Source organism: Pinus tabuliformis, chromosome 2_2, assembly GCF_031772625.1.
Source record: "Pinus tabuliformis cultivar Carrire ecotype Pingquan chromosome 2_2, CPIR1, whole genome shotgun sequence".
Classification (NCBI taxonomy): Eukaryota; Viridiplantae; Streptophyta; class Pinopsida; order Pinales; family Pinaceae; genus Pinus; species Pinus tabuliformis.
This window is the reverse complement of record NC_142300.1, coordinates 916,708,734-916,732,662: the sequence shown is the minus strand read 5'-3', so window position 1 is coordinate 916,732,662 and position 23,929 is coordinate 916,708,734. Positions and strand designations below refer to the sequence as shown.

Here is a 23,929-nt window from a genome sequence, read left to right as displayed (position 1 = left end):
CTTTTTCCTCCAAACCGTACGTGCATATGCCTTGTACATTCTCACCACTTTCTCCTAGTCTTTTTGTGGGAACTCCACCCTTGTGCAGTTGTTGCACACAATGGCCCCGTTAGTGCACCTGGCTACTTTGGTTCCAAACTTGCCATTTCATAATGGTCTACAGGTTCCTCTTCTTTCACTGCATTCGCATCTGTTGGCAGCTCTCTTGCTTCTATCGTTACACAATGTATTAATCTAACCATCATATTACAATTTAGCATTATTACCTCATGCAATCGATTTTGCCATCGCTCAATCTCTTCATCTAAGTTCGACGTGCAAGAATTGTCATGTTCCCATGATATTCTCCTGTCCGCTATTAGATTCACCGATCCTAATCTTGCGCTGTGATCTGGTAGCTATAGTCTAGTTCATCATCACTGTCCTCATCGCGTACAGGCTCAATGTAGCGTGCCCCTTTGGCTGGGTCTAGTGGAACCACTACGTGGAAGGAATTTTTCTTGAATATCATTTTTCATTTCTTTAGGCTGATGACTCCATTCATATCCATGGCCCAATATATCCATAATAATGTAGGATACGGGTTACTGTCATCCACAATTTCTATTACCTCAAAATCTATTTTTGTGCTTGCACCTTCAATGTCTATTGTGACTCCTTGCAGTCTCCCCATAGCCAAGATCTTTTGTTGGTTTGCCATCTAGAATTGAATAGGAGACCATTGTAGTGCAGGCATTCCCATGTGCTCCCAAGTCTGTTTAGGTAGCACATTCACATCTGACCCCAAATCTAGAACGACCTGATCCATCTCATAGTCACCAATTTGGGCAGTCAACCACATTTTCCGCCCAGTGCGCAAAGCATGCTTGCCTAGTTTCTGGACCATCTGCGGTTCACCTAACCCTGCGCACCTAGTTATCAACTCTTGCAATCCCTTAACTGCTTTATGGTCCCGTAGCAACTTCAAGGTAGTTCGCATAAAGGGATCCATTTCTGGACTAGTTTGATCCTTGCTACCTGAAGTAGAAGCCTCCATGAAGCTCTTCTTAGCTTCCAAAAATGTTTCCTCACGCGTTCCAAATCAAACTCAAGTTGCTTTGTGGGGACCTTGTGGACCCATGTATCCTCCTTAGGTTGCTTCCCCTTATCTTCTCCTGTAGTTGCACCACTTCTGAGCACCATGTTTATGTTAGGGTCCTCTTCGCACAGTTTAGCCTTCATCATTTGGACGTTCTGAGTGCGAGTGGCCTGAAGCACCCCTTTTTCACACAACTATGCAATTAGTGTGGGGAAATCTACCGCTTCATGATCAAATTGGTAACAGTACGGACAACATGTTTTGGTCGTGTTTGTGTAATCACACGTGCAGTGCCCAGGTCCTCCACAATTATAGCATATTAATTGTCCACACCCTCGTCCGGGTCCCATTCCCCCTTGTCCCCATCCGCGTTCCTGGAATCCACCACGTGCTATTGTTGCAGCTGGATCCTGACCTCATGCCTCAGTCTGCATCCTGTAAGTAGATGTTCGATCCATCAACAACTCATAACGTCAACAATTTTGTTCGTCATGGCCCATCGATCTACAACAATTGCAAAATAGTTGTTGGGGTGGTTGGATAAGATTTTGCAATAGATGATAGTTGTCCATGGTGTGCTTTCATCCCACCTGACAGATCATGCACCAGAGTCCGGGCGCTGCGCTTGGCCCCACTTGTGACTCTAATCGTAATGGCATTGGTCCCCCTGCCAAAGAGTTCATAAAAATCTAACAATGATCCTTATGATTGCCTTGGCCCTTACATTTTATGCACCACACGTCTTCGCACACCTCTCTTATTTCAAACTTTGCATCTCTAAGCATACGTTTTGTAGTTGTAAATGGATTTGTTGAACTCCCAACCCTCGATCCTGTATTGGAGTTTCATGCAACCTCATTGCTATCTCTAAAGCTTCAGCTTGGGTTGAGATCTTTTGCTATGACAATGTCGTCCTCAGATGTGGCGTCAAAGACGCCACAAACCACGCACAGTGTTGCGCATCTATCAACATCATATTAGCCTCACGGATTGTACTCTTCAATATCTGATCTAGATCCCACGGGGTTTCACCAGGTAGCATCACGGTCTCTTTGAACCCGATGATCGACTGCATCTCTGATTTTGGCTGGCTGAATTCTTTGTTCAACGTATCATGGATCTTCGCTATTCCCGCATTCGAATGATCACTAGAGTGCTTTATATACCACGTCAACACGCGATCCTACAACGTGCTCACCAAAGTAGCCTTTTTGATGTTATCATCTGTAACACCTTGGGCTTCCCACATTGCCTTTACTATGAACCATAACTGATCTGGTTCCTCATTTCCTACGCCTCTAAATACAGGTAACTTGATCGCACTCACCATTGCAACCCTCGGTGGTGATGGAGGTGGGGTAGGTGAAGATGAGTTTGATGTAGGTGAAGTAGGTGATGGCATGGACAGCGACGATATCAGCGGAATGCACTGCTTTATCAATCGGACTGCACTTCTCAGAGATAACCCTGTGAGCTCCTCCTTGCTTTCTCGCGAAAGTGAAATCAGGGGGTTGTTCTCTAATCTTTCGGTCCCTCGGTAGCCTCTTCCTCTCCACGTTACCCCAAATATCAATGGATGCGCATAACCCATTTTTCACATAACAACATTTTAATCCAAGTATTCAACGATTTGATGTACTTACCCCGCAGTCCTTAGAGGAAGCGCCTTTCTGCTTCGCTATAACTCACAGCTATGTCTATTTTGAATTTGGTGATAAACCCTCCTATTATTTGATCCAACCAGTGATCTACTGCCCATGCGATTTTATCTTCAGATTCTTCTAGCCTGCACACCAACTCTAGAGTCCACACGATGGGCTGATCCAATCTGCACCTTCCCTGATTATCAGCTAGCCTCGCAATCCACTCATATAGCTCTATCAAGAAGGACATGAAGAAGATCTCATGGATTTCGGTGTATATGTATCGATCGAGCCACCTTTCCTGAGATATTTGTGGATTTCTATTTCCCTGTACCACGAACTTGTGAAGCTTCTGATCCAACCAATCTTCAATCTCTTTTTTTGTAGGGTTCTAGCGTTCCGACATTAGAAGCCCTTAGGCAGATTCCAGTCCCAAAAGTGGAACCATTTGTTGGCTTGTTGGGGCCTGACCCAGGTTCGAAAGAATTATAAGCCAAAAAAATCTTACGCTACCGGCCCGTTTCGGCAACAGTCCGCGGAGCGCAAACAGAGGTCTCACCCGAGGTAGGAGGGGAGGGTGCAAGAACCAGGTTTCCACACCCTTGGGATGTCTTAATGTGGTTTGGAGGGGTCGCAAACTGATCTGTGGCCTCGCACCACTCTGCACTGTTTTCAGACTTCTGCATATATCCACACCGATGCGCTTTATTATTAATGATTTTATTATAGATCTAATCTACTTCTTATGGTCTCTAAGCAAACATTCACCAGTAACAACCAATGCGCGCAATCATAAATATGCATAAATCCAAAACATAGCAACAGATAGATTCGCGATAAAGCACACAATGATTCAGAAATTCTTATCTTTATTTATCTCCTTCTCAGTACCACCAGATCCACCCTACGCACTCAGTTGCAGGGGTCTGCGCACACAGTTGCAGACTCAACCAAGCCTTTGCACACACAGTTGCAGAGCCTCTATCTATCTACCAACACCTTCGACTCAGACTTACAGATGCAGAGAGAATATTGCCTTCATAAACCCATAACATTAAGATCGAAAACAAAACTGACTTCTAACCTTAGAGCCTTCCTCTATTTATACATTCCCATGTCCCGTGGACCATGGGCAGGCTGACTCACTTTCTCTTTTCTTACATTATTTTTGGGCAGATAACCCTTTGACTTGACCCATTACAACTCGCACTCCGTGCACCCCGTGGAGCCTTTACCATACTATTACCCAAAATTGCGGACTTTAAGCCCCAAAACTGTTACGCGGGGCCTCCTCTACCCAACAGTCTCGTCAGCCATCATTAGGAACTCAAGTAAAGAGTCCCTAATGATAGGTGATGAGACCGCTAGTATGCAAAAACTTATATGAAGGTGATTACAAGCTCTGGAAAATATACACTCATAAACATTTAAATCAAATAAAATATAAACTAAATTAGTATATTATTTCTAGGAAATTTCTCATAAATAATAATTAAATTAAAAATAATATCATATTTAAAAAATATACAATAAATGTTACCATTAATAATATTAAATAAAATACAATTACTTAGAATTTTGATATATTGCCCATGGGGCTCTGGATTGACGGTGAATGGGTGCATTGTTAAGGTACTCCAAGTGATAGGTCACTAGTTCAAATACCCCATGGTCTTACTTACCAAAAAAAATTGATATACCAATTAAATAATATTTTTTAAAGCAATTTCAATAATGTAAAAATTATAGAATATATCATTTTTTATAAATAAAAAGAAAATCACTCCTACCATAAATAAAATAAAGTAAATTAAAATACTTTACGTGTTTTCAAAATTATATTTCAATTCTATATATAAAAAAAAATTCACCATAACATATATTTATATATGTTATGTAAATATAGGCATCATTTTTATAAATATCAAGATACTTATTTTATTATTCATATCACATTTTTAATATTAAAAAATACTAAAATACTAATCTTATTATAATTTTATTTTAAAATATTGTTGTTATTAATTATAAGAATAATTAATATATGAGTTAAATATATTGAGATTAATTATAGATAGACATCAATCCATGATAAACATTAAAACACTTGCTTTAGATTATTATAAATCATTATACGTCTCAAATTGTTAAAATTGAAAAAAAATATAACTTATATATATATGAAACATATATATATATATTTAAAAACATGGAACAAAAATTTTAACAATAGAAAAATAATCCTACTTTCAAGCCACCATGGCATATCTAGCTCATGGTCTTAAATAACATATAATAATAAAATAAAAACCTTTAAAACATACTTAAACACAACGTAGATAAGACGTCAAACCCATCAAGGAGTAGGTATAGTAATAGATGGTATGGCTTTGAGAGAAAACTTCATGAATTGTATTACATTGTCATGTTATGTTGTTAATGTTATTTATCTACATGAGCACCTTTATTGAGGGAGTGCTTGTGCATTAAGTTGTCTTTTTTTTTGGCATTGTTTCTTACTACCTATTTATTTTTGCTTTTTGTTTTTTTTCATGTTTTTTTCATTGAGTGCAGTTTTTATTTTTTTTATATATATATATATATATATATACCTTAGTATTTTGAGGGAGGGGGTTAAGCACTAGAGATTATTTTATTTTTTAGATGAGAACATGGAGAATATGGTTTAGCATATGATCCAGACAATTGCATGATGGGATATGAAGTTTCAACAAGACCCTCAAGCTTTACTGGCACATGAAATCCTTCATGGATAGAGTCCTCAAGAATAATGAAATTGAGTGTAAAAGTCATCTTTGTTGGTAACTATATGCACCTAGTTAGATTAGAAAACATGAAATCTTATAGAGATTTCATTGTTACCTCTACCTAATGAGTTTTTAAACATTTCTGGCTCTCAAGGTTTGAAATTTGATTCTCTAGATCCTCCAGTCATTTTTCTTAGTCTTATAAAAACTACTCACCATTGTCACTGGTAAGAACAACTGGTTTTTCAATATGATGGGTTGGCATTAATTAATTTTATTTTAAACCTCTGTTTAAGGGTTGGTTTTAATTTTCATTGTTACTAAAAAAAAAATTCAAATTCATATTCACATTTTAAATTATCATAAGTTTAATCTTCTTCAAACATTTATTTATGTTGGACATTGAAAAACAATTAAAAAATAACAATATAATAATATAATGAGAAGTAAATAAGAATCAATTAAAGTAACAAGTTTGATAAAATGATAAGTGATCACAACTTATACCTTTTATGTTGTCTATCACAATCAATATTTTCCTGTCATTACCAAAATACCAAGTCATATTCATGTTCTCCCAGTGGAGTATTTTAATAAAGCTCCTCAATATCACTGATCCTTTTATTCTGATGGGAATATTATCTGTGTATAAATTCTCAATATCAAAATCTCTCATATATTTTGCCCAAATGATGTCCTGTCCGACCCATTGTCCATTCATGGCCCTCCAGAAAGATTTACTCAACATTGTATATCCAAAAGTTCTGTGTTCCAGCAACCCCAAACCACCGAATTCCTTTGGAATAGACAAGTAGACCCACCTGCAAAGATGATATTTTGTAGTAGTTCTTGCCCGAGACGAGAGGAAGCTAGTTATGATGGACTTAATCTTTAAGGAAATGGAAAAAGGGATCATGAATAAGTGTGCCAAAAATATAGATATCTGCTGCAAAATCACCTGAACAAGAATACATCTTCCACCCAAAGTGAGAAATATGTGTCCATGTGTTCAATTTCCTCTTATATTTGTCAACCATCGATAAGTAGTCTCTAATTCTGTAGTTACTGGGATTTGAGCTTATAACCTAGGTAGGTGAGTCCTTCCTCCATTGGGGTTATCTGAAAACCAAATGTGCCTACAATGCATTCAATGTCCAACTTGTCTGCAAATGATAAATAGAGCATAGATTTGTTACCATTTTTAAGGAGCCGAGAGGCCTCTTCATATCTAAGATATATATAGTGTAATGCAAACCACTGAGACCTACATATAATGTCAAAGGTTAGTATATCATCAATAAAAAACAAGTGAGTGATGTTGACCTATCTATAGATATTTAAACCCTAAAATAAACCATGAGACTGTGCCTCTTTGATTCTCAAACTAAGACCATTCATAACAAGAATAAATACTAAGGGGGAAAGAGAGCACCCCTCTTTAAGACCTCTACCCGTGTAGAAAAAGGTGCGAGGAATACATTGACCAGAACAACAAAAAAAAACCTAAGTAATACAAGCCATTATCCACTCCACATTATGAGACCGAAGACCAATCTTGTAGAGAATGAATGTAATATATAACCAGTCCACACTGTCATATGCCTTGTGTAGGTTGGTTTTCATCACCACCGCCTCCTTCTTATAGGAATGGATAGAATTGATAGATTCTTGTGTTGATTCAATTGCATCATGAATCTAGTGATCATTTAAAAACCAAATTGTTCTCGATAGATATGCAAAGATAGTACCTTATTGATGCACCTTGCAATCACTTTAGAAATAAGCTTGTAGAGAGTGTTGCATAGTGAGATAGGTCTGTAGTCCTAGAATTTTTTTGTGGAAGAGGACTTCAGGATGAGAGCTAAAAATGTTGAATTTATGGCACCAATAATCTTACCCCGAGTCTTAACATGTTCCAAAATCTCTAGAATATTATGTCCCATCGGCTTGAAAAAGCATATTGGCTCCTCTAGATTAACCGGGCGATAAAGATCATCATTTGCATTATCGTCAAACATTTTTGGATATAGGTCCAAAGCCCATCCTCCCGGCCTTATCAAACAGTTTGAAAATTTTGACAACATCATCTTGTATCTCAGGAGTAGTGTGTTTGGAGTCCCCATCTGAGGATTCAATGTGCCAGATAGTATTAATATGTTTCATATAATTTGCGAACCTATGAAAAAAAATAGTGTTATGGTCTCCCTCACATAACCATATTGCTTTGCTCTTGAGCCTCAAGGTTGCTTTCTGAATGTTAAGGATCTCATTCTTCCTGTCTTCTAGCGATTTTCAATGATTGAGATCCCCCCGAGTTGGATTTTTTTGTTCCATGGCTCTGCCAAAACTAGACATGTCACAAGTGATCTTCTGTAATTTCGATATCAACCCTTGTTTTTTAATTCTTTCCTATTTCCTTGTTCGACTTTTTATGATGTTGATATTTTTCATAATGGTCTACATGGTAGATACATCCCACAGGCATTCATCTATGTCGAAGAGGACTTCACCAACACATTATAATATTTATCTTCAAGCCTAACTCCATAGAATTTGAAGGGTAATCCTCGACAGATATTCTTCATCCTCCACTAGAGAATAATGGGCAGATGATCATATATGTATGTATTGTATACACTAGACTTCAAATTACCGAGGCTCTCTATCAGATTTTTCTTGTATGAGGACTTGGTCCAGACATTTCCCAACATGTTCTTCACCCACTTTTTGATTATTCGATGTGGGGGAAAGTGGAAAAGGACAAATTTCCACCAAATTATAATCAATAAAAAGATTATATAGACGAACCACAAGTGGATCTAGCCTATTGTTCTTTCCCCAAGACTCTTGTGTCATGAGAGTGACATTCAAATCACTAGCAATGATAAATCCACTGATCTTAATAAGATTGCATTGTTGAATCTGGTCTAAGAAAGCTGAACAATTATGACATGGAGCATATATATTAAGCAGATGTATATGACAAGGTGTTCCTATGATATGTCTAGACAAAAGGATGCCTGCAAAAAGACAAGGATGCTAGGTGGTACAAATAACCAAAGAAGGAGATTTGATATGTTGGGAAGTAGGAGGATTCGAGGTCACAACTTCCCAAGGAAGGGAAGAAGTTGAGCAACAAGGAAAATAAACATATTCAAATGTAAATAATCCACAAAGTGTTCATGACAACAACTTGATAGTAAGCATGGTGGCCAAAAAAGAATAAAGATAGTCTCGAATAGTGCAAAGTATGACACTTCCTCACCAAAAGTGTGATACCATGCTCATTCACACCCATACAGCCCCACAAGTAGCAACATAGAATCACATAGAGATAAGCCCCACAAGTAGCAACATAGAATCACATAGAGATAACACTTGTTTTGAAATTTCCAAGAAATTTGACGAAAAGTTAAACAATTGATTTCGTCTTCATCTATTTCAATTAAAAAAAATAAAATTAAAAAACTATTTATAATGATTAAAATACCAAAAATTATATAAAAATAAATATCAAGTTAAATCTATCTTAATTCAAATTTCTCAAAAATTGTCATTTTAAATATTTTAAATTATCATTTTAAATATTTTAAATTATAAATCTGAAAACAAATCCTTTAATCTTTTTCAAAATAATAATCATTTTCAAAGATTCATTAAAAAAAATTACAAGCATAATTACAAATTAGTTACATAGAATAAATTTGTGTAAAATATTACACAAAATAACTTTAAAATTTAAATATATCGAAATTAATTTATCCGGGAAATCTTACATTATCAAAAGCCAAGTATATTGATCTGAAACCAAAATCACTTCCCATTTCCACCCACTCCTCCCATTAACACTCCATTTTAAACACACCCATTAACTCTCTATTTTAAACCTATACTAAGTTGGTAGGGGCATCCCTAACAAGGATATTAATGCTTTGAATATTGTACATGGCCGCACATGCAAACAGAACATAATTGGACTTTGTTTTTGCTTTCAGCAATGCAATATAATAGCCATATTAGATGGCCATACACATATCCAGAACACATTTGCATTTCAACGTTTATAAAATACAGAAATGAAATAATATCAATGCCAGAGAAATACAATTTCAATGTTTATAAAACACGGAAACGAAATAATATCAATGCCAGAGAAATACAATTTCAATGTTTATGAAACACAGAGATGAAATAATATCAATGCCAGACAATTCTAAAGCGGAAATAATGTCAATGCCATACCATTTTAGAGCCGAACAATCGAAAGACAGCGTTCATATATTCAAAGACAGGACAAGGAGGAAACTACAAAAGAGACTACACTAAGATATCTATCTCACACCCATTATGTTATGACATACCTTTTCTAAATGAAATCTTCCCAAAGGAGCACGAATGATATCAGGCCTATCTAATGGTCTTATACTGTGCGTATCATGAAAATCTAACTATTCACTCTGACAGTTGTACTGTTACTAAAAGAGATGGCAATCTGAATGCTGTAAGACGAGCGCCTTGAGAACATCTTCACTGTGCCTCCCAAAGACTCTGATGCATGCCTCCCTCGCCTGCTCTGATGATAAACTTTCCTCTCCAAACCAACGCTTCGTTCCTCGTAACTGCTCGGCTACCATAACCAGGGTTCGAATGTCCCCGGGTACAGCATTTTGAATGGCCTTAACAACTTTTTCGCCGGAAGGAACGCACTCCTTCAACGTTGTGGGGAAGAAGTCGTCCGACTGTGTTCCTGCAGGATATGCAGAAACAAATGACGCGCGAATCCAATTTCTCTCTTCTTCCGTTTTCAACAACGCGGAACTCCTGACAATCTCCTCTGCCTCTACAAAAAGCTCCTCCAATGCTTTGTCATGCAATTCCTCGAACCGTCCGTTTATAGGCTCCAGGGCTGCCTTCAGAGAGAGCTCCAGAATGCATCTCCTACACTTGCACTTGAAACCCCAGCTTTCGCACATGGCTTGGCGCTGCGGCAATGGGACCAGGGTATCAAAATAGGAAATGGTGATCTCCTTTCCTCGTTTGATGGGCTTGCAGGCATGAATAAACATAGCGCTTCCCACTTGCAACCTGGTCGAGTTCGGCAGGCATGAATGGTTGATGAAGGATGGCAGCAGCTAAAATTCTGGCCTCGCTGGACGAGTTTGGGTTCAGAAATTGAAGCATATGTCTGTTCGGCTCCACCAACTGAATTCCGACTTATAATATCGCGTATACGGTTAACATCTACCTGCAATTTTTCTTTTCCCGCTGCAATTTGGCCCTCCGTCTTAAACAGATCAATGGCTGGAACGTCCAGGCCACGACGCGCAGAGTAGTCGTCTAAACTATAAAGCTGCTGGAGCAATCTCTGCGATTTTCTGGCAGCACTAACGGCGGCAACAAGATCTTCTTGCGACGGAAGATTAATGTTTCCCCTGTGGTCCACATTAATCCCGGCCGAGTCATTATCATAAGCTACTGCAACGGCGTTGCTTACCAGCAAAAGCTGCCCGGTGGTTATTTCTCGTTTGGCGTAAAGCCCCCGGCCGCGGCCGTCTTTGGTCATCTTGATCTCTACCGGGCCAATAAAATCGGCCACTTCAGGGGGAGAAGATGCGTGTCCCAGCAAGTAGTTCGAGATGTCATACTTGCCATTCCGGCTCTGGGAGTACAGAGTCTTGGCTTGGCGAAGCGCGTCTTGTATTTCGAACTGCCCGGGGCTGGCCTCGTTAGCTTTCTCCAAACATTCGCATGCCGCCGCATACTGCTTCAGCCCAACCAGAGCGCGGCCTTTCCTATAGAGCGCTTTGAGATTGCCGGGATCGATCCCAAGAACCAGGTCAGAATCCCAAGAACCTTGTCAGAATCCTACAACGCTAGCTCAAATTCCTTCATCCGAAGCCTTGTCTCCGTCCGGTTGGAATAGGCGTGCAGGAGGCTGGTGTTGATATTATTATTGTCATTGGAGGACCCCTTCTTGAGCTGAAGCAGAGCAGCCTCGATGCATTCCGTATAATATTCGGCCGCTGCGTCCCATTGTCTTTCTCTGAAGCAGCTGTTTCCCTTCTTCCTCAACTCCTCCACATCGACATGCGGCAGGCTCTCCGCCCGCTGGTTCCGAACGGTCCTGCCACCTGTATGTATATTAATTGAATTACACCGTAAAACGGGAAAACATTTAACCCTGGGTCCGAATAATGTGTCACAATTTAGTGTTCAGACGAAATTTGAAAAGTGAAGTTACACCATTATGCGAGAATTTACTTTTAAATTTGAAAAAAATTAAAATAAACGGGAAGTTTTAACTATTTTGAAATAAACGGAGAGTTTTAAGACGGTTTGTATTCGTTGACTAGACAATTTTTTTATTACTAAAATATTATTTGTAAATTTAGTGGAAAAACGAATCATTAATAAAATCATAAATTTAAACGAGTGGAAAGAATAACTATTATAAAATTAAATAAATATTAATTAAAAATAGTGGTTAAATGTTTAAATATTATATTTAAAAAGATTTGGTTTTATTTAATTAAATAAGATTACTAATGGAAAATAATTATTAAAAGCTTTTACATATCAAAGTGATTTGGTCTTAAAAAAACAGCGAGTGATTGATTAATTAATGATTATTATTATTAAATATTATATATAAAACAATTAGATTATATGAAACGAACAAAGTTCTTTCTATAAATTAATTACTCCAGAATATTTGGAATATCAAGATATCCATGAGGATACAAATATTATATATTAAATATGAATAAGAATGATAATGATAACGATTTACAATGAGAACAAGAGGCTTGCTTATATATCACGCAAGCGTCTCTTCATGAAGAGTCGTGTCCTATTAGACATGCCTCTTCAACCTAATTATTAGCTTAACTTAACTATTATTTATGATTATTATCTTTTACATTATATTTATATTATTTATATATTTTATTCGTTACATTGCCTCCTTCCTCAAAAAGTTTTGTCCTCAAAGCTTGTCGATGAAAAAAGCTTGCTCTCTTTTTCGGCTTTGAAAGTCTTTCTGTTTTGGAATAGTCATCCTCGTCGATACAAGTTGATATGATCTTCTTAGTGACAAACAAAACTGTCGCACCGAGAAGGGATCAGACCATCCCAGATTAATCTTATGTATAGCATTCTGATCACTGGAATTTTGTGACGACTTATTAGCATAAGACTGGATTGAGATTACATCACAGTTATCCGGAACATCAGTTTGTTGTTTCGTTTCTGACTTGTTCAAATATGTAGCATGGTTGATTCGTCTGTTCTCATGATTCGGATGCCGATATGGAACCTTTTTTGTTTGATTTTCCCTTATTGGGCATGTGACAATTTTTATATTTTCTTCTGGCGAAGATGTTGAGTTTGTTATGAAACATTCATTGGGGATGTTCATCGTTTGAATTGCAACATCCACGCGCATCTTTTCTTCAACTTGCTTGTCTTCTTCTTGAGTTGTGACATTCACTGAATCGGTATGTGTTGTTTTGTCATCAACTTGAATTCCTACATTTCATGCTTCCTTCTTGATAAATTGTTGTACCTGGTTTTCTAATGACTTCTTATCCTTCTTTAGTATCTTAATTTGCGTCAGCAATTTTTCACTATGGTTTTTAAGTCGAGAAACTTCTTCATTTTTGTCAATAGTGATTTTGTCAATTTCATTTTGCATATTTGTAATACTTTTTTACTTTCTTGAGAAATTACTTTTGAAATATCCGATATATTTTCTGGTGTTACTGAATTAGGTTTCAGTGTAACATCTTGGAGCGTTATTTTCTTCTTCTTGTAAGAAAATGTTAAAAACTTTTTCTTAGTATTTAGAATAAAGGAACCTAGAGTTTTCATCCATGGTGATCCCAAAACAATGTCACTATCGTTAAAAGATAGAGTTTGCATGGTGAATTGTGAGGTAAAAGTATAATCTCCAATATTTAGGTGTAAATTGCTTATATCGGATTGTTTGCCAAAAAACTTTGTTTCAACTATATTTGATTCAGGAATCATCAATTGATTAGCACATTTAGGACTAACATAATTACTTCTTTCAGTAGGACTCATAGGGATTATGATGTCTCTTCCTGCGAGTGATCCTTTGATGTTAAATAGTGTGCGAACACATGTACTACGGGTTTCAGGAAACCTTTCATTACTAGTCTCAATTTTTTCCTTGATTTTTTTACGTAAACAATATGTCAACTGGAGCTATTTTTATTATAAAATATCACTTATTTCTCCTATATATATTTTTCAAATATTCTCCTCTTCTTCTTCTTTTTTTGGTTCGCTCTTTTAATAAAAAATTTATATAATAATAATTTATATATATCATAAAATTATAATTATATAAAATTTATATATATTTTTTTGAAACCCACTTTTCCTTTTATATGTAACTATATAACGCTTATATAGTATCCTTTTTTATAATTATAATAATAATTTTTCTCTGAAAATTTGGATGAGACGTGACTCTTGGTATGGTCACAATCTTTAGATTTGAACGATTAAAATTATTTAGATCACACTTTTTTTCTCCAATGTTATCAAAATATCTTTTACTTTTAAAATACCATGGGCTATTACCATGGGTTGTTTTTAAAACCTCCTGTAAAAAGTAATATTTACCTTTCACGTAAGAGCTTTTGTATTCTTGTTTCTTTAACTTTTAAAATACCATGGGCTATTACCATGGGTTGTTTTTAAAACCTCCGTTAAAATGCTCTGCACGTAAAAGGTAAAACGTATTCCTTTTGTTTTTTTTTTTTTTTCTTTAATTTTTTAAAATACCATGGGCAATTACCATGGGTTGTTTTTAAAACCACGGGCTTCTCCACGTAAAAAGTCTTAATATACTTGGTATGAGATTTTGTATCCGTTTTGTTTTTTGTTTTTTTACTTTTTATTTTCTTCTTCTTTTTTAATTTATTTACTTATATTTTTTTTTGGTTAATTTTTTTTTAATGGCCAAAGGCCTAAAAAATGGAGAATCTCCCAATATATAGCGAAACGCTTCAATTATGACAACAACAAGGTTGATGATAGGTTGATAGCCAAAGGCCTGGTGATAAGCCAAACATGGCTCTGATACCAAATGAAGAGAACAAAGTTCCTTCTATAAATTAATTACTCCAGAATACTTGGAATATCAAGATATCCATAAGGATACAAATATTATATATTAAATATGAATAAGAATGATAATGATAACAATTTACAATGAGAACAAAAGGCTTGCTTATATATCATGCAAGCGTCTCTTCATGAAGAGTCATGTCCTATTAGACATGCCTCTTCAACCTAATTATTAGCTTAACTTAACTATTATTTATGATTATTATCTTTTACATTATATTTATATTATTTATATATTTTATTCGTTACATTGTATTAATTAAAGAAAAGATATTTGTTGAAAATAATTATTTATATATATGGGTTAAATAGTCTTAAGGGTTCGGTTAAGTGGTTTAGAATTGTGAAGTTTTTGATATTGTTGTTAGTGGCTGTTGATTATGGGTTTAGATAATCAAAGTAAGTTTTTTTACCATCCATGCAATGTGTGGAATTAATCTTGATTTGTTGTGCTTTTATTCTAAATAAAAAAAAAAAATAATAATAATAATTATATATATATATATATATATATATATATATATATTAAACAACTATAGTTTGCAGCATTGCTACTTAGTATATGTCCCATGCAAAAATAATTAATAACATAAATTTTTAAAATAATACTATTATTATGTAAAAAAAAATTGATATTTATTGGGATTTTGTAACATGTTTTTTAGGTAGATTATTATGTTGAGTAGAAAATTTACTTTTATATGTGCTATGTTAAATGGAATGAGGAGCAGTTTAACTTTTATATTGATCTGTTTATCTTTTAAAAATTTATAGTTGACTTTAAAATTAGATTATTATTTCAAAATATATTTTTCTATTAGAAATATTTTCTATTTGATATGAAAAATATACATGTTTAGTATTTCAAGAATTTCTTAAACTCCACAACAAGGTTTGAAGTCATTACAACAAAGTTTACCATGTTATTTGTGTAGATTAAACCTAGGCTAGCAAGATAACAATAATTCCTCCCAACCAACCAACATTAACCCAATTTATGTTAGCTTCAAATCTATAAGTGTCGAGAGGGGTCAAATATATCTATAAGTGTTGAGAGGGATCAAATCTATGAGGATGTAAACCTCTTTTAAAATGCAAAACTTGAAGAAAGGTTTGCACATCCAAAGATTAGACTTGCCTAATTTTAATCATGGTTGACACACAAAATTTGTAGAAGATTATGTATATGTCTAATATTAATCTATTGATTGTAAATTTCTTCACTTTACTCACCAAAATAGAGTAAAATAATAAGGAAAAATAATAATAAATTATGTTTTTCCTATCATTTCTCTCCACTTCCATTCTAGTTTTCTATGTTTTCCTATTATTTCTTACATTTCAACCTCTTTTAATACTTTATCAAAATATTGAAATGAATTTAATGAAGTTTGAAATCCCTGGATTGGAAGCATGGGCATCCTTGCAATGTAGTATAATGCTTACCTAGTAGTATAATTAACATGAGCTTGTCAAAAACGAGATACTAATGTGTTTGCTTGTTTATTTGGTTATATAATATTTAATTTTGTGATAAGATGTATATAAATTTTCTTTTATGAGTTAAACAAGGCAATATAGCTAGTGTTCCCTGCCACTTAGCTTAATTATTGAACATTGAATGGTATGAATTAACTCCGACAGTTGAACAAGTTCAACATTGTAGATGGAATAAACTCTAGGTTTAATTAATACAAAATACAATGATACATGTTAGCACATGTTAAACCATTCATAAAATGCACGAGTTTTTATTTTTTTATTTTTTATTTTTATTTTTTTTTAATTTAGAAAGCATAACATAAATTTGCATTTCAAATACTTGAATAAGAGCATAATCTAACAAATTATAGTACTTTGACTAAACAAAATTTAGTGCTTAAAGCAAAAGTCACAGTTCTTTCTCATCAATTTCAAAGTATATCAAAATTTTGCATTAGAGATGTTTGAAAGAAAACTTGATACCATATGCACTTAAGTGAGAATGTAATATGTTGTAAAGACAGTGAAGAAAGATAATTTAACAAATAACAATACTTTGACTAAACAAAATTCGGTGCTATCTATTAAATAGGTGAATTTCTTGTGAATGAGTATAACAATTAATTTTTCAAATTAACAAAAAGTAAAACTAAAACATAAGGGAAATAAGGAAAATTGAATATGAAAAGATACATCAAACTCATATTATATTAACAAGAAAATTGCAAAAATGTTTCAAAACATTTATGCATTTTAAAAAGTAAAAATATTGTTGTGGTAATATCACTATTAACAAAAAGGGGCATTCTTCTTTTTGACATCAATGTTTTTGTGCATGAATATAGTAATGATCATTCTTCTTTCAACATTGGCATTTAAGATCTATAATAATATCGAGTATTTTTTATGAATTTTGATCATCCCTGCACGAGGAAAAATAATACAAAATGTTTATTAATGCTTGCATAAATAGAAAATTGTAGCATTTTGTTATATCACTAAAAACTAAAGGTGAAAGACTGAGAATGGTACCTATTTTGTTTGTTGGTGTTGTCAACATCCAGAATCTCATTGTCATCATTGAGAGTGAAAAGACAATGAATCTGTAAATTGCGCAACATATAGATTTCTTTTTTTTTTGGCAGATATTCTTGGTAAGCCATTTGAGCTAATTCAAATAGCTGTTTCTTAGAACTAATTTGTTTCTAAATCAACAACACAAGACATTGTTATCACGAGTTCTTATAATGCAGTTGATAAAATCTAGAAAGAGAAAAAGGGGTTTGTTGTTTGCACTTAATGCAAAATATTGACATATCTTCTATCATTGTAGATGATGACATCGGGAAACTGCATAGTGCGCAGACAAGTTCAAATGGTGTAGAGTATGCATTTGCAATGATAAGTATTCCTTGCACTTTTTAGAAAATAAGACTAGTCAAGAAATGTATAATGAAAAATAAGTAATCGTGGAATGAAAGATAAGTAGATTATTGGGTATGTACTTCCCTAGATCTATCTATCGATTATCTTTTTGAGGTCTTCTTGTATCTCAATGTTCAAATGTGTTATGAATTTGGCCTATGTTGTACGAAATGGTTTTTCCTTGAGGTATTTCCTTTTTGTTATGTTTTTGAAGAGCATAATTGGCATATCTCCACTTTGTTTCTTTTGTTCTATTTCATTATAGATAGGTGTGAAGTTTTCAAATAGTTGTAGCTATGACATAAAGTACCAAAAAAATGTAATTTTTGGTATTGGATATAAACAATAAGTTGAATTGAGTAAGACTAATGGGTGAGTGGCACAAGGGTGAGCATTTTACCAATGCCTTATCATCTTTAGATCTTACGTTTGTAATCTGTAGTGTAAATTGCATTCCAACTTTTTGAACTGTTGTTACAAGCACTGCAACTGTTCCAATTCAGAATGCTTCTATGCTTTCTCCCAACTCTTTTATTGTTGTATTCAGAACAAATTTGTATTCTACACAAACTATGTCGATGTTTTCTTAGTGCTTGTATTGTATAACAACAAAATGTGGTCACAATCACTAGAATCATAGTTTGTTTTTGGCACAATTTGGAAATTTGTGACTGCAATTCCTTTTCATAGAAAGATCTTTTGATTGTGTTTTTCGATGAGGTCACTTGGAACAACCATTTTGATTCTCGTCAATCCTTGTTGATCAGTCAAATCGACACATAATATTTGACGTGCTTTTGTTACTTTGTCCAAAAAAGTGTTGTAGGCAACCATGAAATCACCATGAAACAATTTTCGAGATTTGTCGATGTTCAGTTTTCAATTGATATTGGAATGGTTAACAATGCATTTGTGATGTGTACAGATCATTCAAATTAGTGTCAATTACAAGGAGCCAATGTTGAAATATGTATATTGTGTTGAAATATGTAACTAGGTTCGATCTTCATAATGACATATGTAATCATGATTTGATGTATTTAATGTAAAGAGAAAAATAAATTTATTGTTGTTGTTCTTGAGGCATGAGTTTCATGCTCAAGGAAAAATTATTTTTAGGTCAAGCAACATTGAATGCTTCTAGGTTTGTCAGAAAGTCCATTGATTAATTGTCATATCTTGAAGACCCATTTGGGCATGTTACATATTCTAAATAAAATTATATGAGTCAAAGTTAGAGTCAAAAGACCCCCCAAGACCTTTTCTATTTGCTACAATCAAGTTAGCGCTCCAAAGAAGCAACTTGTCCTATCAAAAGGACATGTCACCCTAGGTACAATGTCAAGTCGACCCACAAGCATGAGCAAGAAGCCTTTATATAAGAGGCTAGTTGATCATGCTTGAAGACACTCACTCAAGCATCTCTTGGAAGCACAATAAGACCGAACATACCTAGCAAAGGGAAGAAGAATTCAAGGCAAGGAAAAGTGAAGTTTGCAAGGACAGTTTTGGGTTATTCTTTTTCATACATGCAAGGAGACTAGGGCACAATTTACTGCAGCATAACATAAGTATAGACAACTCAAAGGATTTTGAAACAAGGTAATAAGAAGATCCTTCTAGCAAGCCGAAGATATAAGGAGATCAACTCAAGGCAAGCTAAGGAGAAGTAGGGATAAAATTTCCCTTATCCCATCACACGTGCAAAGGTTGCAAAAAGTTGCAGGAGGTCGAGAATTGCAATACAAGAGGCCAAAAATTGCAGTATAGTAGTCCAAGGCTGAAGTTGAAGATGAAGAAGAAATTGTAGTAGTGTTAAGGCAAGGTTGACTTTGTTTGACTCGACAAGAAAAAGGCAAGGTTTGACTTGGACTTGGAGGGTCTTCGTCAAGGAGGGTCATAGGTCTTTTAATTATTTATTTGAAGTCCTATAAGAAGAGAAGAATTCTAGTGGGTTTTCCTCTCAATTGGAGAGGTTTGGGCCCTGACTAATCACCTATATCTTGTCTCCTCTTGTCTCATTGTTCTTTATTGTTTAACAGTTGTTTGATGATAAGAACACAATAATAATCAAGTTGAAGAAGAATCTAATCAAGTTAAGTAAAAATTTCATCACAAGTAGTTATCGAAATAAGATAAATCACCTAATATGTTGCCATGTATATTTCTCAACAAACTATAGATATGGTAGATACAAATAAGAAAAGGGCATAGACTGACTTGCCTTGCTGCTTCTTTTTGTAGTTGTTTGTTTTGTTCTGATGTTATATTTCTTTGCTACTCAAGGTGGCAAGGTATTTGGAAAAATGTAATCAATGACAAAGGATACATGAAAACCAGACTTTTATATATGAAATAAGCAACCAAAGAGAAGTAGAAATAGTATTTGAAAATACTTTCCTTTTCTAATTTTGGTCACTGTAGCTTTGATCCATTTTTCTTCTATAGTAGAAATGAAATTGCATTAGAAGGTTCTTTGCACATGGATGCAATGGATGATTACAAAAGAGAATTAATAAATGTTTAAGTTTCAATGGCAACAAAAAGGGGGAAAATGATTTAATTGAAAATATGGGAAGAATTCAATATGTTTTATGATTCATTTGGATATATATGGTCCATTATGAGAAAAATTGTGTCATGATATGACGAATATGTATATATCTTGTAGATCTTGTAGTTGTGTGTTATGTTAGACCATACATGATCAATGAGCGATGTGGCCACATATTTATTTGCATCTAGAAGAAAATGGAGGTTGTAGCTATGTATATAGTCTGTTAGTTTCTTTGTTCTATTCCTACTTTGGCACATGTTAACATTGAGATATACTAGGGTGACTATTGGTTTACCAATAGATATATTTCATAATGTTTTTTCAATAATATTTAGTATATTGGGAAATGTGGCATAGGGTGTTGCATAGACATTAGTAATTATAATCTGCATTCCATGTAGAATCATACTTTCCATATATGCTTCTACATTTTCTTCTTGAAACTGTGTATGTTCAACAATTCTTATGTTTTCTTTGAAGCATGTGAGCAATCCATATTTGTAATGGCTTTATATGCAATTGAAGGTTTTGAAATTTTGTTGCAGCATATCTTGTTTCAAATGTGTCTCTTGTAAACACAAAATGTCAGCATCCATCAGATCATAGTCATTCAGAACATCGTTGATATAGGTTTCTAGGCTACGAGTGTTTAGAGAGAGAACTAATGTGTGTGAATGTGTGTGAAAATTTTGATAATTGTAATCAGTGCCCATTTTACAGTCTATCATAGATGGTCCAATTCAATTTTTATTTTTTGCTTAACTTTGAAGTTTTGTTTCTATAGAGCTTTTAACAGGAACAAGGATTGCAAGTTCCTAACACGAGACAAGGTTGTGTAGACTAGTCCATGAGCCCATATTCTAGTAGGATCAAATGTAAGGTTGTCTATTGTGTGGCCTTTTTATCTATGTATTGTGTGTGCACATGCAAATTGAACATGAAATTGTTTTCGTATTTTTAAATCGCTTGTCTTTGTTAATGGTGTTATTAGTTTTTCTAGTTGTAATATGGAGATCATCCAATCTTTGAAACTGCCTTCACTAAATAAGTGAGCCAATTTTCTTGCTTGGCCGTGTCCTATGTTTGTATCAAATAACTTGATCCATATGACATAAATTTTGTTCTTTTTTGTATAGTCTTTAATGATTCCATCTACCCGATTAACAAGGAAATATTATGAATTATAATTTCCAACATTGTTATCGGGAAAAGTGTCCATTCAGATCTACTCTATCCCACTAAGGTGTGACAGCGACCTTAGAAACAAACAGAGAAAACTACTTTTGTATTCTTCTTTATGAACTATAAACAAAGAGGAATAGGATGAACCAACCTGTGTCTTGCGCTAGTCCTTTGATCCAATCTCTCTCCTCTTTGACAGCTCCCAGCTACCTGCTCTCTCACTTGTCCAGCTTCACCAAGTACCTGCAAGATCACAGAAGAAGGAAACTATACAAAGACATGGGTTTATATTCATAAATAACTTAGGATCAGATTTAAGTTAACCATACAAGTGCAACAAGCATCAATGAAACACAAGCATGGAGAAGAAACTCAAATAGTTTTATTGATATACAAGAAGATCCAGGAGGAGTTATAATCGATGATTCCTGACCCAGCATCAACCTCCCAGCAAAGAAGTCCCTTCTTCAACCCCAACAAAGCATAGATCACCCAATTCTCTGATATGTATCTCAAAACCAACAACAATTCCTTACAATGTGCAAAATTCTAGCCTCTGGATCTCTGGGATGAGGGATCCATATATAGATGTATGCAAGGAGGATGAGTCAGCTCATGAATTGATTAGTGGCTTCTCTCTGTCAGTTCTTGCTTCCACTTGGAGACTGAGAGCCTCTTACTCATCCTTGGTCGAATTCAGTGAGGCAAGTGTCATTGGAGAAGATTCTGGAAGCTTCCATTGTCTCTCCACCTCGTGGAATGACTCTGCCACTTGTCATTTCCCGCTCAACGCACCCTGGTAGTGCATTTAGGTGCATTGCAACGCACCTAGCTAGTGGACTTAGGTGCTATGCAATGCACTTGGTTAGTGGAGCAGCTGAAATGATCCTGATTTGACTTATTCTGAGTAGTTTCTGGTGGAGAACTTCTGGGAGAAGCTGTATTTTGTTGACCTTGTTCTTTTAGGAGTTAGAACAACACTTTTAGGGACTTAGGAGCCCTTGGTTTATGGACATTTCATGCTTAGAGCTCTAGGGCACAAAAATGTCTATAACAGTTGCCCCCTAAAGTATGAGGCCGTTTATCGGGTGAAATGCTTTATTAGGAGGATCCGAAGTTTTTTCAATGCTGGGAGGAGACCTGTAATAAGATACAATACAATACATTATCTTCATACTGTTTTCATGATCTAGCTGAGGCGGGCATTCCCATGCTCAGCTTCATAAATTCATTTTCATGTACATAGGACAGACAACCGTCTGATGGTAGACTGATGATTCTGATAGAGCCATCATCCTTTTCGTAGGATGATCATCTGTGCTGCAATGTTGTACATTTCAATGTCTTTATTTTCCTGAATATATATCGCAGCCCGGATGGATGAAACTAGATCTGGGGTCTTCAATCTCGTTCGATCTTCACTCGAAGTACAAGTCGATCCATGTGAGAAATGTTTTGAAGTCGAACATGGAAAGACATCGCTTGATTACCAGTCAATGATGTAAACTGTTAACAAGCGCGAGAGGAATCACCGCTAATGATAATGACCCTCAAGGTACTACAGTACAATTCACGTGGTGTGAATAAAGGACTTGGCGTCGAACACCAAGCAAAATCTTTCGGTCAAAGGTCATTGATGTATACCTGTCGCCGGAAGTGAGAAACTTGCCATTGAGGCATGCAAGCTTCAAAGTACTGAATGGGGTGTTCCTAGATCAACTTCTTGGATAATGAGCTGATGTCGACAAGAAGTGATCCGTCATAGGAGGGCCTTAATGAATCCCACATCAATGACATGGAACGGAGCAAATGATTTTGATGGAGGTGAAAACGATTTGATGATATATGGTTCAGGGTGGCGGTCATGAAAGAATGGAGTATAATGTATGGTAGTGGGCGGGACACAGGTGGCCTTTCTCGATGACTTCTCTTAAACATGTCGGCGACACTTATGTGATGGATTGGTAACATTAACCCCAAATGTGGATGGTATGGCGAGACCATGGCGATGTGACTGGTGAATGGAACAACCCAACCCAACTCAGGCACGGAGTGGAAGTGTCATGTTCAAGAGCGACTTGCTACCAATAAAGTTTCTTTGAGTTTTCTTCCCAATTTTTCCCCAGTCATTGCTGACCAGTACCTCTTTATTTTTGTCAAGCTTGAGGAGGATAACATATGGTTGTTCTATAATTTTCCCTTCGGGCAAACCCATCGCTATGTTCTAACGAGCCTAGCGATAGTGAAACTCATTCTCGTCTAAAGAAAAGTTTGTCGCTATTAGTCTTTTTAACGAGTCTAACGACAAAGATAACTCAGTCCTTTTCATTTTTAGAGAGTCTGAAAAGGTACGTAAAGGTAACTCCAAAATTCCTTTTTCGTCAGCTAATCACTTAAGTCCGAAAAAGTATAAAACAATACAGAAGGGATGAATTTTCGATTAGCTTTAATGAGCCGAACAAAACAAGCGCTCGATCCTTTTGTGCAATAATCCCTTAGGTCCAAAAATATTAAAATCTAGAGGAGGGTAGCACTTCCTGTCGCTTTAACGAGCTGGAAGGCCAAAACTCGGCAATCTTTTCATATTTTACGAGTCAATTGAAAAGAGCTTAAAGAAGACTCATATTTTGAGGAACGA

At 35.3% G+C, this 23,929-nt stretch overlaps 1 protein-coding gene across 1 annotated transcript in view; it reads right to left on the bottom strand.

Annotated features, from left to right (window-relative positions):
* Window positions 1-9,964: 9,964 nt before the first annotated feature.
* Window positions 9,965-23,929, bottom strand: part of LOC149196024 (uncharacterized) — a 70,814-nt gene continuing 56,849 nt past the window's right edge. Inside the window, exons 2-3 of the mRNA XM_089408117.1 lie at window positions 10,735-11,342; window positions 9,965-10,471 (exon numbers count right to left, since the gene is read on the bottom strand). Coding sequence (XP_089264243.1) covers window positions 9,965-10,471; window positions 10,735-11,342 — 1,115 coding nt within the window. The remainder of the gene's footprint in view (window positions 10,472-10,734; window positions 11,343-23,929) is intronic.